The sequence below is a fragment of the Hyla sarda genome, chromosome 1 (assembly GCF_029499605.1).
Source record: "Hyla sarda isolate aHylSar1 chromosome 1, aHylSar1.hap1, whole genome shotgun sequence".
Lineage (NCBI taxonomy): Eukaryota > Metazoa > Chordata > Amphibia > Anura > Hylidae > Hyla > Hyla sarda.
This window is the reverse complement of record NC_079189.1, coordinates 433,644,844-433,660,313: the sequence shown is the minus strand read 5'-3', so window position 1 is coordinate 433,660,313 and position 15,470 is coordinate 433,644,844. Positions and strand designations below refer to the sequence as shown.

At 42.3% G+C, this 15,470-nt stretch overlaps 1 protein-coding gene across 1 annotated transcript in view; it reads right to left on the bottom strand.

Moving 5' to 3' along the window:
• SLC5A1 (solute carrier family 5 member 1) overlaps positions 1-15,470 on the bottom strand; it is a 125,957-nt gene that overhangs the window by 19,983 nt on the left and 90,504 nt on the right. Inside the window, exons 7-11 of the mRNA XM_056530789.1 lie at positions 14,530-14,610; positions 14,164-14,387; positions 13,948-14,083; positions 13,758-13,865; positions 392-542 (exon numbers count right to left, since the gene is read on the bottom strand). Of these exons, the coding sequence (XP_056386764.1) occupies positions 392-542; positions 13,758-13,865; positions 13,948-14,083; positions 14,164-14,387; positions 14,530-14,610 (700 nt within the window). The remainder of the gene's footprint in view (positions 1-391; positions 543-13,757; positions 13,866-13,947; positions 14,084-14,163; positions 14,388-14,529; positions 14,611-15,470) is intronic.

Sequence of the window (15,470 nt, the reverse complement as noted above, 5' to 3'; positions counted from 1 at the left end):
TTTTTTTTCAGCCATTCCACACTAATACTAAAGATGTCTCCCTCTAGGTCTAGCATGGCCTACTCAAACAGCATACATTGTAATTGAATAGGAATTAGGCTTCACATTAGACTGTGCTTGACGGGTGTATTGTAAAGTAATAGAAGGGGATATTGTTTTCAAATATAAATTCATTTACTGTGGTTAATGGATAACTACTGGAGCACTTCACAACCATCACAAACAACCTACAGATGATAGCTGCTGAAGAGTCAGTCAAGCATTTAATGGCTACTCAAAAAGCTTTCAGAGTAATAAAACAGCTAACAAACAAGAATAAGTTACCCATTCATCCAATGCAAGCCATCGCAGACATTAGGGAACAGTCAGGTGATGCTGCAGTTTCACCTACCTCCCCACTATCATCAGCTCTTTCTCTGATGCCTTCTTACGGATCTTGGTGTAAATGTCCATAGTAAACAGGGTACTGGCACTGTTGAAGATGGATGTTAAGGAACTCATAAGAGATGCCAACATCACTGATAACATCAAACCTCGAAGTCCTGGAAAATGAATGAAAGAATAGTGAGGACATATTGCAGTGCGATAGATGTTCATACAGTATATGAACACAAAATAGATAGTAAGGAAAATTGGTGCCATGTTGCTGGAAAAGAAAGCTTCAGTTATGATAGTTTACAGAACTATAAGCACTTAGCACTTGCCAATCTTACACAGTAACTGGGTTGGAAAAAAAAAGGGACCCAAGTCTTTCAAGTACAACCTTTCAAACATGCAAAACCCTACTTAAATCTTAGGAAGGAAAGGCTCCCCTTGGATATATCCACACACAAAAGAAAGCCTCAAAAAACAAAAAACAAACAAACAAGAAATGCCTTACAACAGCACAGTTTGACCTTTATGGGAATACTCAAACAGCGCTGGAAAAAAGAAGTGACACATGACTTTTTCAGAACAGTTCCGATTGGAAGCTCACTTTTCAGTCAAAGGGAGCTTGAAAAAAGCACCTAAAAAAAACCTTACAAAACCCCCTGTATTTAAGCACTCGCATAATAAATGGCTTAATATTAAGGAACGTGAAGTAATTCACTTCATCAACCACAACCAATTTAAAAAGAAAGACATGACAGCCATTTATAAAATATTGGGGTTGCCCCAAAGTGAGAATCAGTTGGATAGAATTGCAATTAAGTGGAGGGGAACGATTGATGGAGTAAGAGAAGATTTTTGGAGTGAGATCTTTAACCCCTTAAGGACCCAGCCAATTTTCACTGTAGGACCCGGCCATTTTTTGGACATCTGGCCACTTTCACTTTAAGCATTAATAACTTTGGGATGCTTTTACCTTTCATTCTGATTCCGAGATAGTTTTTTCGTGACATATTCTACTTTATGTTAGTGGTAAAATGTTGTCGATACTTGCATCATTTCTTGGTGAAAAATTCCAAAATTTGATGAAAAAATTGAAAATTTTGCATTTTTGTAACTTTGAAGCTCTCTGCTTATAAGGAAAATGAATATTCCAAATAAATTATATATTGATTCACATATACAACATGTCTACTTTATGATTGCATCATAATGTTGACATGTTTTTACTTTTGGAAGAGATCAGAGGGCTTCAAAGTTCAGCAGCAATTTTCCAATTTTTCACAAAATTTACAAAATCTCAATTTTTCAGGGACCAGTTCTGTTTGAAGTGGATTTGAAGGGCCTTCATATTAGAAATGCCCCACAAATGACCCCATTATAAAAACTGCACCCCTCAAAGTATTCAAAATGACATTCAAAAGGTTTGTTAACTCTTTAGGTGTTTCACAGGAATAGCAGCAAATTGAAGGAGAAAATTAAAATCTTAATTTTTTACACTGGCATGTTCTTGTAGACCCAGTTTTTTAATTTTTAAAAGGGGTAAAAGGAGAGAAATCTTCCTAAAATGTGTAACCCAATTTCTCTCGAGTAAGGAAATACCTCATATGTGGATGTCAAGTGTTCGGCGGGCGCAGTAGAGGGCTCAGAAGGGAAGGAGCGACAATGGGATTTTGGAGAGTGAGTTTTTCTGAAATGGTTTTTGGGGGGCATGCCACATTTAGGAAGCCCCTATGGTGCCAGAACAGCAAAAAAAAACTAAAAACAAATGGCATACTATTTTGGAAACTACACCCCTCAAGGCACGTAACAAGGGGTCCAGTGAGCCTTAACACCCCACAGGGGTTTCACGACTTTTTGTTAAAGTTGGATGTGTAAATTATTTATTTATTTTTTTCCATTAAAATGCTAGTTTTCCCCCATATTTTAAATTTTTACAAGGGATAATAGGACAAAATGCCCCCCAAAATTTGTAACCCCATCTCTTCTGAGTATGGAAATACCCCAAGTGTGGATGTCAAGTGCTCTGTTGGCACACTACAATGCTCAGAAGAGAAGGAGTCACATTTGGCTTTTGAAAAGCAAATTTAGCTGAAATGGTTTATGGAGGGCATGTCGCATATAGGAAGCCCCTATGGTGCCAGAACAGCAAAAAAAAAAAAAAAAACACATGGCATACTATTTTGGAAACTATATCCCTCAAGGAACACAACAAGGGGTACAGTGAGCCTTAACACCTCACAGGTGTTTGATGACTTTTTGCCAAAGTCGGATGTGTAAATGAAAAAAAAAAAAATTCACTAAAATGCTGGTTTTTCCCCAAATTTTACATTTTTAAAAGGGGTAATAGGAGAACATGACCCCCCAAAATTTGTAACCCCATTTCTTCTGAGTATGGAAATACCCCATGTGTGGACGTCAAGTGCTCTGCTGGCGCACTACAATGCTCAGAAGAGAAGGAGCGCCATTGAGCTTTTGAAGACAGAATTTGGTTGGAGTAGAAGTCGGGGGCCATGTGCGTTTACAAAGCCCCTCGTGGTGCCAGAACAGTGGACCCCCACGTGACCCCATTTTGGAAACTACACCCCTCAAAGAATTTAATAAGGGGTGCAGTGAGTACTTATACCCCACTGGCGTTTGACAGATCTTTGGAACAGTGGGCTGTGCAAATGAAAAATTAAATTTTTCATTTTCACGGACCACTGTTCCAAAAATCTGTCAGACACCTGTGGGGGGTAAATGCTCACTGTACCCCTTATTACATTACGTGAGGGGTGTAGTTTCCAAAATGGGGTCATATGTGGGGGGGGGGGGGTCCATTGTTCTGGCTCTATGGGGGCTTTGTAAACACACATGGCCTTCAATTCCAGACAAATTTTCTCTTCAAAATCCCAATGGCACTCCTTCTCTTCTGAGCATTGTAGTGCACCCGCAGAGCACTTTACATCCACATATGGGGTATGCTCTTACTCAGAAGTAATGGGGTTACAAATTTTAGGGGGCTTTTTTCCTATTTTTCCTTGTGAAAATGAAAAATTTTGGGTAATACCAGCATTTTAGTGAAAAAAAATTTTTTCTTCATTTTCCCATCCAACTTTAATGAAAATTTGTCAAACACCTGTGGGGTGTTAAGGCGCACTATACTCCTTGTTACGTTCTGTGAGCGGTGTAGTTTCCAAAATGGGGTCACGTGTGGGTAGTTCTTTTTTTGCGTTTATGGCAGAACCGCTGTAAAATCATCCACCCCTGTGCAAATCACCAATTTAGGCTTCAAATGTACATAGTGCGCTCTCACTCCTGAGCCTTGTTGTGTGCCCGCAGAGCATTTTACGCCCACATATGGGGTATTTCCATACGAGAAATTGCGTTACAAATTTTGGGGGTCTTTTTTTCCTTTTAACACTTGTGAAAATAAAAAGTATGGGGCAACACCAGCATGTTAGTGTAACATTTTTAATTTTTTTACACTAACAGGCTGGTGTAGCCCCCAACTTTTCCTTTTCATAAGGGGTAAAAGGAGAAAAAGCCCCCCAAAATTTGTAGTGCAATTTCTCCCGAGTACGGAAATATCCCATATGTGGTCCTAAACTGTTTCCTTGAAATATGTCAGGGCTCTGAAGTGAGAGAGCGCCATGCGCATTTGAGGACTAAATTAGGGATTTCATAGGGGTGGACATAGTGGTATTCTACGCCAGTGATTCCCAAACAGGGTGTCTCCAGCTGTTGCTAAACTCCCAGCATGCCTAGACAGTCAGTGGCTGTCCGGAAATGCTGGGAGTTGTTGTTTTGCAACAGCTGTAGGCTCCGTTTTGGAAACACTGCTGTACAATACGTTTTTCATTTTTATTGGGGGGGACAGTGTAAGGAGGTGTTTATGTAGTGTTATACCCGTTATTATGTGTTAGTGTAGTGTAGTGTTTTTAGGGTACATTCACAGGGGCGCAGGTTTACAGTAAGCTTCCCGCTAGAAATTTGCATTGCGGCGAAAAATTTGCCGCAGCTCATACTTGAAGCTGGAAACTTACTGTAAACCTGCCAGTGTGAATGTACCCTGTATGTTCACATGGGGGGCAAACCTCCAGCTGTTTCAAAACTACAACTCCCAGCATTTACTGACAGACCGTGCATGCTGGGAGTTGTAGTTTTGCAACAGCTGGAGGCACACTGGTTGGAAAACCTTCAGTTAGGTTCTGTTACCTAACTCAGTATTTTCCAACCAGTGTGACTCCAGCTGTTGCAAAACTACAACTCCCAGCATGTACTGATCGCAGAAGTGCATGCTGGGAGATCTAGTTATGCAACAGCTAGAGGTACACAACTACAACTCCCAGCATGCCAAGACAGCTGTTTCGCCATGCTGGGATTTGCAGTTTTGCAACATCTGGAGGGCTACAGATAGAGACCACTGCACTGTGATCTCCAAACTGTGGACCTCCAGATGTTGCAAAACTACAAATCCCAGCATGCACAGACAGCAAACTGCTGTGTGGGCATGCTAGGAGTTGTAGTTTTGCAAGATCTAGAGTGCTACAGTATAGAGATCACTGTGCAGTGGTCTCTAAACTGTAGACCTCCAGCTGTTGCAAAACTGCAAATCCCAGCATGCCCAAACAGCTGTCTGGGCATGCTGGGAGTTGTAGTTTTGCAACATCTGAAGCGCTACAGTCTCAGACTGTAGCCCTCTAGGTGTTGCTAGGCAATTTACCGGCTTCCGTCGGATCCAGGGAGCCGTCCTTTTCTGCTGCACAACATCGCCACCCGCGCCGATCAACGCAGCCGATCACCGCAGCGGATCCCGTCCCACTGCTTCCACCAACGGGTAAGTGGTTCTTTGGCGTTCGGTCCCCTTTTGTTCCCCGTTCTGCTCCACCTATTGTGGGTGGGCAGAACGGGGAAAACTAAAGTAAACCCCCCTGCCCCCAATCTGCTATTGGTGATCGCGTCTAGACCACCAATAGCAGTGATAGAAGGGGTGGCACCTCTGCCACCTCACTCCTATCGCTACAGGGGGATCGTGGGTGTCTTAGACAACCACGATCCCCCTTATATTCCGCGTCAACGGGTCACCATAGACCTGTATGACCCAGAATCGGCGCAAATCGCAAGTGTTCACTTGCGATTTGCGCCGATCGCCGACATAGGGGGGTCTATCAGCAGTCACCCCAGTCACCTCAGTCCGGTCCCCGCCCGGCGCGTGTCGGGGACCGAAATTCCCATGGGCGTACAGGTAGGCCCTGGGTCCTTAAGACCCAGGTACAGAAGGCGTACCCATACGCCCTAGGTCCTGTACGAGTTAAAAATATTGACAAAATCTCCATTAATATGCATAATAGACTCACACAATTGAGGATTATTTCGAAAACATATACCTCCCCTCTGGATATTTGCAAATTTGGCTCGAAGGGGTTAGTAGTTTGTCCTACGTGTAAGGTAGAGAATGCGGATTTTGACCACCATATATGGGGATGTAGGTATTTGCAAGAGTATTGGATGGCAGTTTATGATATTATCCAGATTAAAATAGGTTATAGACCTCCTTATACGTTGGACTGTGCAGTACCGGGTGAGAGAGTACTGTAATGTCCCAGTACAGAACATGGTTCTGTACTACCTTTAGGCCCTGTCACGTTGAGTCCCTCAACGTGTCTCCCGTGCTGTTATTATAAGTATCATTTATTGTCATAGGATTATAGTCAGTGCATTAATGTATAGCTAGTCTAAAGGACCTGTGAGATGTCTGAAGGACCTGTGGAATGTCACATGTTATGTTATGTTGTCACATGATGTTACCCAGAGAGGTTAACCTATGAACCGCAGCTTGACCAATGGGCTTTGGCTCAGCCCCCCTCTATATAAGGGGGCGGCAATTACAATTCTGCCTCTTTCTGCTGAGGACAGCAAAGCAGAAACATCACACCTGGAGGCCACAAAGCCCGAACACCAGCCACATTGTAAGTTAGTCATCTCATCTATGTCTGCTGTCTCTACTAATGTCAGGACCCTGGTCAAGTCTATTCTAGTCTGCATGGCTGAACTAAAGTCTATTACAATGATTACAAGTCCCAGCAAGCTGCAGGGCCCTTTCTGTGTTACAACTTGGTTGTGGACTCTCCTTTCACTGCCAAGCCATTGGAACAGCGGATATACCATTCAGGTACCCAAAAACCACTCTGACGTCACAAACACTAGGGGTTAACACCACCTTGCCCCAGGGGTTAATACCATCTTACCCCTTTACCTACACCGCTACACCCCGTGGTCCCGCCGTACACTGTGGGTCACCACAACTTTGGCATCACTAACAGGATACGGGTGTGTGCCTTAACCACGAAGTCAAGTCAATTCAGGCCACCCATTAACAGGATATGGGTGTGTGCCTTAACCACTTAACCACCAAGTCAAGTCAGGCCACCCATTAACAGTATGCGGGTGTGTGCCATATGCAAGTTGCCGCAAGACCTTCCCCCCAAGTCTGAACTGTGTCTAATAGAAAATCGCATGCCGTTGCAAAAAAGTGTGCGCCAGTAAAGTGTACGAGACTGTGTCACTGAAATATGTTTCTGTACTGGTGCTGAAAAAGTAGAGGGGAAGTTGTTGTCGGTGGTAAAAAAGTCTGCAAAAGTTGGATTTACAATGTCCAAAGTCAGGCCTGAGGCCATGTTGCGCGCCAAAATGTCTGCTGTACCTGCAAGGGTTAACTTGATGGTCGAGAAGTGCACCAAAGATTCCCGCCAGAGCCAGCATCCCGCCCCCGGGTGTGGAGATCATGCCGTGGTGTCCAGCCCAAAATTGAACTTGAAAGGTCCACCCCTAGTTGCCGGAGGGGCAGACGAAGAGGATGCACCGCTCAGTCTTCTTCTGGTCCCATGCCCCGCTGATGATGTCTTTCCAGCAGGTGGCCATTTTGGTGAAGATCAGTGAAGTAAGCTGTGCAGAGCCTGTCGCTGAGGGAACAAAAGCAGGCAGTTCCCTGGACGCAGCCATACAACGAATCCCGGTGGCTGGGCCTGGCTCCAGAGGTCCCGGTCAAGCACCCGCTGCAGCACAGGCTAAGCAGACACCAATGAGCGCAAGTCAGCCATTGATACCAATGCTCGCAAGCCAGTCCCCGGTACCAGTGGTGAGTCACATTAGCCCCTTAGTGGCCAACAGGGCTCCCGGGTACTTGTCATCATGTGGGGTAGGGGCATCTTGGGTATCTCAGCTCAGTCAGACTAGGCCGCTGCAGTGTAGTGGCAAGTATCTTAAATGGCCAAGTCTACACCGTTAAGTGCCCAGCAGCGCCCGTGGAAAGCTGCAGCATAGTGGAGAAACACCACATGGGGGGTCCCAGCCAGCCCTGACTAAGCCGTTGCAGCAACTTACCTAAACCTCGTAAAAGGCCAGCGCACCCAAATCATCTTAAAAGGGACAGCGCACTCAATTTCTCTTTGAGAGAGAGCGCACTCAATTCCTCTTAGAGACGGCGCACTCAAATCATCTTTATGGTCCTCTACCTCCAAGTGTCTAGGGAGCAGTTGTCAAAGAGGAGTATGCGGTGGATCCCCAGTTTCTACCTCAAGGTTTTTTTTTGGTTCAGTAAAATGGTTACGGAGGTACGTTGAAATGTCGTGGTCCTAATGTTATGGTCCTATAGTATGTTTGTCCAGGTCGAATAAAAATGTATATAAGTTATTGCACAAATATCACAGAACTAAATAATTTTTAGTGTCCTACAAAATCACTAATCACCGAAAAAAAACACTAAAACATAACTTTTAATAAATAGTTTGGCATAAAATGTCAAGAGAAAAAAAAAACCACAGTGTTAGCAATAAATAGGAATAAAAATTATTGCTCAATCACAGGATCTATGGATAGCGATCCTTGATATGATTTGTGCAGTTCACCAAAATATGCCAAAAAAATTGCTCCTCTGATAAGGAGACTTGCCAGAAAATGGAGATATAGATATTATCTCTAAAGGATAGATGGAGTGCAGGTGTGTGAGGGGGGGATGGGGAGGGAGGACCTAGGGTGGTGTAACGCCGAAAGATGTTAAGGCCACTACCTATAAAACCCTAAGACTCAAACCCTGTGCTACCCCTATGCCTAGGCGTGTTGGTCTGTCCTAAAAAGGATGGGCCCGCACAGGAACCTACCCCTACGTTCCTAAGAGTTCCCTATAATGATGGACATGTAGGGAACTAACTGTCTCACTAGATGAGGCTATCTAGATATGTGAGGATAGGGGTGTGGTGAGAAATGGCCTGTTGCCAATATGAATATATATGTGGTTTAACCCTCACACCTGAGTGGTGAGGACAGATATTACGTCCAAATACTCCTTTATATATAGATGGTAAGTATATAGGAATTGGTCTCCAATAAAAAATACAGACATAGGTGTCCTGACTAATAGACATACAGATGACATTTGCTATAGTTACTTATAGATGAAAGTGCCATATCAATTAGGATACACACAGAGAAGTCCCAAATAGGTATACATGCATAAAAATTACTTATAAATAAAAGTACTATATCAAATTAGAGACTTGTTCATAGCATGAATACCAATCATAGAATATCTGAATAGTTATAAGACCATGATAATGTAAACCAGAACAAAATTAGCAACGTAGATATAAATAGGATCAACTATATAAAAATTACGAAACAGGCTAAGGAAGTCAAAGATATTGATAAAACCCCTATCAGCCATTTATAGTTTAAAGCCTTATGTAGGCTAGTGATTATTAAAAAGGAAAAAGCACTCTAGTGCAGATTCCAGGTTAGCTGGAAAAGTGAGACTTATTAGCCACCTATACACTAAGGTAAAATAAAATACATGACCATAGTTTGTGGTCAGCCAAATTCGTCATGGACTTTGGAACGTTATATAAAACTGGTGAAGGACAATGTTTCATTGAGACCATGAGGAGCCACAGATTGAAATCTGTGAATCCAACAGGTCTCTTTTTGGATTAGCAGTTGATCAAAGTTACCCCCTCTTTTTGAAGGACGGACAACTTCAATAATGGAAAGGCTGTCCCAAGGTTGATCCCTCGCATGGTTAAAAGCAGGTTTTAGAATCTCATTGGGATAACCTCGTTGTTGGAATCTTTTTTTAAGTTTCCTAGCCTCATTATGGAACTCTGTTTCCGAGGAACAGTTGCGTCGTATTCTCAAATACTGTCCTTTCGGAATCCCTTTCCTGAGTGCTAATGGTGGAAACTCGACCAGTGGAGAAGGCTGTTGGTGGCGGTTGTTTTACGATATTGTAGATGTTGCCAATTTGGTCTTTCTGTATCAAGACATCTAAAAATGGGAGAGAGTCATGACCGATCTCATAAGTGAATCTCAAACCCAATTGATTAACATTCAGGTGTCTGATGAAATCAAGAAAGTTAGATTCACTACCACTCCATAACAATAGGATATCGTCGATATACCTAGCCCACATTACAATGTGGGAGGGTCCAGATGTTATCATCCGGCGGGAAGACCACGGTGTCTTCCCACCAGCCTAGGTGGAGATTTGCGTACGTGGGGGCACATGGGCTCCCCATCGCGGTCCCCCTGAGCTGGTGGTAGGTCTTCCTGTCGAAGGTGAACACATTGTGGGTAAGTATGAATTCGACTAATCCAACAGTAAAGTTGTTATGTGCCTGTACAAGTTATTGTACACCAAAAGTCACCGTGTACAGTCTTTTCTGATGACTGGTTGTCTTATTACAGGGGTTGTCCTGATTTACTCGGGAGAAGCACATGTCACCCCACCACCAGCATCTTGTACATATATAACAAACAGTATGTGTAATACATTAATGTACAATTAAAAGTGCACTCAATGTACACATAAGTAATGTACACCACAAGTCACATACAGTAGTACTGTAGCACTCAAAATGTCACAGTCTACTTGATATCATATGTCAAATGTCTGTAATGTCCTTTTTCCCTCCTTTGCTTTCCTCCCGCCTCCCACCATTGATGCCCCCTACCCATGACCATGTTTGTTATCTACCGCAAATGCTCGCTTCTACCTTAGGCAGGATTAATGTTCAATAATATTTGATCTTCACTGTTTGTTATTTCTTTACTCGTCGGCCCTCACTGTTCTCAACCTTAAACCATGTGTTTCTTTCGTTTTAAGCTGGTTGTACCTGTATTGGAAAATGTAAAAAAAAATACTGACTATAAAAAAAAAAAATTGCTGACTTGCAAGCTGTTTTTTTAAAATGAATATGAACACACACAAAAAAAAACCACAGCAAAATAGTTATAACAAGTGACAACGTTTAAAATTACTGCTGGTTGTTATACAAGGTTTGCACTGATGGTTGCTTTTCCATAGACTTTAATGGAACACATTATTAGATTTTAAAAGATTCCTTTTTTCTACCAATATATTGCTGTGTTTTTGTTTTCATTTTTCACTGTGTGAACCCAGTCTTTAAAAACATAGACCATTTTGCTGTATGTTTTAAATATTCCCTCCTGACCCTCTACTAGCAATTGGTTAGATTCCCAGATCTACATTTTACATTAATAACCATAACTCTGGGTTAGTTTCTTGTGATTTGGCATATTATTACACAGATCATAACTTTTCTGTATGAAATAATTTAAAGACCAGCAGGTGTGGACACACTGTGTTACCTATCCGATCTGATTTTAGGGCATTCCTATGGGCGTTGTTCAGGGGACCACCAGGTTGCTACCTCTGAAAGTGGTCTTGTACAGGCAGTTGGCCTTGCAGTAGTAACCCTGAAAACACCCCAATAAAGGAGTATATACACTCACCAAAACATCACCATGATTTGCTTGTTTTGAGCGATAATATTTATAATATTTATTGTTGATCATGAATTGTTATCCTGTAAATTGTGTTTATAGTAACATTTAACCTCTTCAGGACGCAGGGCGTATGGATACGCTCTGCATTCGGAGTCCTTAAGGACCAAGGGCGTATCCATACGCCCGTGGGAAATCCGGTCCCCACCGCTAGCCGGTTGGGGACCGGAGCCGGATGCCTGCTGAAATCATGTCGGCGATCGGAGAAAATCGCATGTCAATTCAGACATGCGATTTTCTCCAATTCCGGGCTGATCGGGTCTCTGGTGACCCGATCACCCGGAAAATAGGGCTGATCGGAGTTGTCAGCAACAGCCCCGATCAGCCTAAAGGATAGGAGTGAGGTCGCAAAGCTGCGATCTACTCCTATCCCCTGCCATTATTCAGAACGGAGTTCTGACCAATGGCAGCGCAGGACAGGGGGTTGCCATGGTAACCCCCCGTTCTGCCTGCCCCTGGATGTCGAGGGGCTCTGGGAAGAAGATGGAGGCCGTACCTGCAGGAGAAGATGCCTGGGGACCTGGGATCTTCGCTGGAGCCTGCTGGATTCTGATCAGGTAGGGAATCGACAGTGTGGGGGGGGGGGGAATTGAAAGTGAAAGTAAATCGATCTTTACTGTGGCAACCACTAGGGGGGCCAAACTGCAACTCCCAGCATACCCAGACAGCCAAAGGCTGTAAAGGAGTTGCTGCGAGTTGTAGTTTTGCAACATCTGGAGGGTCACAGTTTGGAGACCACTGTTACAGTGGTGCCCAAACAGTAGCCCACCAGATGTTGCCAAACTACAACTCTCAGCATGCCTCGACTGCCCAGGCATGCTGGGAGTTATACTTCTGTAACATCTGTCCCTTCAGATTTAGCAATTTTCATGACATTTTTGAAAATTGCTGCTCTACTTTGAAGCCCTCTAATTTTTTCAAAAAGCAAAAATATGTCCATTTTATGATGTGAATATAAAGTGGACATATTGTGTTTGTGAAGAAAAATAAAATTTATTTGGAATATCCATTTTCCTTACAATTAGAGAGTTTCAAAGTTAGAAAAATGCAAAATTTTCTACATTTTCATGAAATTTTGGGACTTTTCACCAAAAAAGGATGCAATTAACGCCGAAAATTTACCACCAAAATAAAGTAGAATATGTCACGAAAAAACAATCTCAGAATCAGAATATTCGGTAAAAGCGTTTTCCCGTTATTAATTCGTAAAGTGACGGTGGTCATAATTGCGAAAAAGGGCTCAGTCCTTTAGGTGAAAAAGGGCTGCGTCCTTAAGGGGTTAAATCAAGGCATTGTTACCAAGCATAGCCTGGTCCTGATGTTCAGTAGTGTGGTCTGTGCTTCTCAAGACTTGGGTGCTTGAGTCTTGAGTTTGCAATGGTGTGGACTCCCCCTCTGCAAGTTACACCTCTGCTTGAAGTGTGTGTGTGTGTGTGTGGGGGGGGGGGGGGGTATTTGGTGTGCAGTAATGTTTAGCTAGGTGGCACATGGCATAGTAATATCCATGTGTTCATCAGCAGAACATTACCCAGAGCATCAACACTGCCACCTCTTCCACGGGTAAGTGACACAGACACATACAATGCATTGCTCCATTGTTCAGCTCTGATGCTTTTGCGTCTAATGTAGGTTCTTGGGCTGGGGGGTAGTGATCAGCATAGTACCTGAAAAGTCCTGTAAAATGCACTGTGTGTTCTAATAATTGAAATAATCTTTATTTATGGTCATGTATTACCTGCAATAATACCGATACCTAACCTATTTACCCTAAGGTGTGCCTTGGTCTTGCCTTAAGATGTCTCCGAAAGGGGGCAAACCAATGAAGTGAAATTAAAAGTAACTGAATTTAAAATTGTGATTGGAGGTGCGATCAGCTGTGATTGCCAACATGGATTAAGAGCCCTGCCCCTGTATAAGTACTGTATAAGTGGGTCCCTGCCATAAAATCAGGCTAATCCTTTGCTAGCCTTCCAGATCTCCCCAACATATTCCACTGCATTCTAATTTACAATTTAGTAACTTTTTCAGCAATGGTAGCTGTTATAGTAGCTGTTATGTGGGACTGGACTTTTTCACTTTGAGCATCAGTAAGCCATAGGTACACGTGGTGCTTTTATTCCTTACTTAGACAACTCTTGGTAGGTTCTACTGTATATTAGCAAACAACACAACACCTGCCCTTTTAGAGATTTCCGGACTAGTCATCTAGCCATCAGGATTTGGATTTTGTCAAAGCTGCTCGTATCCTTACCTTTGCCTATTTTCTTTCGAAAAAAGTTGGAGTGATCGCATAATAAGCCTTGCCGTTATTAAATTGACCTAATAAATTAGTATAGGCTGAAAGATTAGCTATCTCTATGTATACAAAGGAAAAACATATATGATGGTTGAGTGCTCTGTGGATTAAACTCCTCTCAATACAGTATGAGGAAATGCTTATTTTAATATCATTGGAGAAATGCTTTCTGTAAACTACATATAACAAATGCTATATATTGTCTCTAATATCAGTTGCTACACAGCCTGAAGAACATCAGAAGGCACCTTACCATCTGGCATCAAGTCAATCACAATTTTTGGGTAAGCGATATTGGTACATCCAACTTCTGTATCACAATATTCTTTACACTTTTCTGGTAGGACACAAGCAACTTGCTCTATGGAAGAAAAAACACATTAGAAATGACTGAGAGTGTGATGGTAAAGTATCATTATATTGCAAAGATTTCAGAGAATTACCTGTGTACAAAATGCGGCTGATCATCCCTGGAAACACCATCAAAAACATGGGCAGCAGCTTAAGATATCCACACAGGATGCAGCCAGCCTTCACGTGGGACATGTTTTTGGCAGAGAGGCATCGCTGAACGATAACCTATCAGAGAGCAAATTAAACTACATGTTTCACTATCTACATTACATTAACATTAATTCCAATCTAAGATTGAAGCATACCTGATCTGTGCACCAGTACCAAACAGCCAAGATGGTCAGACCAAAGATAAGACCAGGCCATGGCATGTCTCCATTTATGGGATCTCGGAAAATGTGGAATGCATCTTCTCTTGGGGTGTAGCATTTTGCATCAACCTTAGTTACATTATCATACCATACGTCTTTAGGAATGGCTTTCATATATTTGTCCATAAATGCCTCATATCCTCCAACTTCATTAAAAGCTAAAAGAAAGCATTTCTAGTGTAAGACAATTCAATCTGCTCTTATACCTAAATGACGGAGCTGATGGTAACAAAGAACACAAAAAAAATCCTTTTAATATAAGAGATAGTTGTGTACTTTAAAAGGGCGATTTTAACTCACCAAAGCCCATAAGTATGAATGATCCCACAATCATGATGATGGTTTGTAGAGTATCTGTGTATATGACAGCAGCCAGACCACCTATACAGTAGACAGAACCAGTTAACAAGTTTACATACTCATGAAACTTACATGTCCTTGTGTCTGGGTGCGGAGACCCCCACTGATCCTAAGATATAGCTGGGAGAAGCATGCATCTATGTGCTTCACTTCCCTGTTTGCTGCCTTTTGTGTCTCAGCGCAGGAGACTATTATATGTCTATAAAGCAGCTGCGTTCTTCTCCCAGCTATATCTATTGATGGGTTGGGGTCTGAACACACAGACCTTGACCGGTCAAAACATGTCTCTAGGACATGACATTAGTTTTTTAAAGTAACAATGTCACTTTAAAGTGTATTCCAATATATATATCAGCAATAACATACATAACATATGCAAAAAAATAGATGTGTGTTCTACCCTTAGGCACCTCACTTAGGGATTGACCCTCCACATGGCTCCCGTTTGCTAATTCACTGTTGGCCCTGTCATGGAAACATGGCCATGCTTGAACGCAGCCAAATTTAAATGATTTATAGGGAAACCCTTCTCAATGTCACTAGAAGCAATCTGCTTAGTTTGTTGACTATAATTTGGACTTGGCTACTGCAACCAGGATACAATACTGGCAAAGTAATATGGCATGTATAATAGGAATTTATAAGGCTATTCATTCAAAAATCCTGAATGCAAGTCTTTTCCATTGTAGTGTCCCAGTACAGCAGTTTTAGCTGCTACCTTCTAAAGAGATGTTAAGTGGCTGAGTATATGAAGGTTTGCTCAATACATTATGTCTTTAACAGATATTAGAGAATCTTACAAATGCTTTGCACTTGATTTAATGCATACACTGAGATCTTGCATTTCACTGTACAGCTGAATAGTAATTTGGTCACATGAC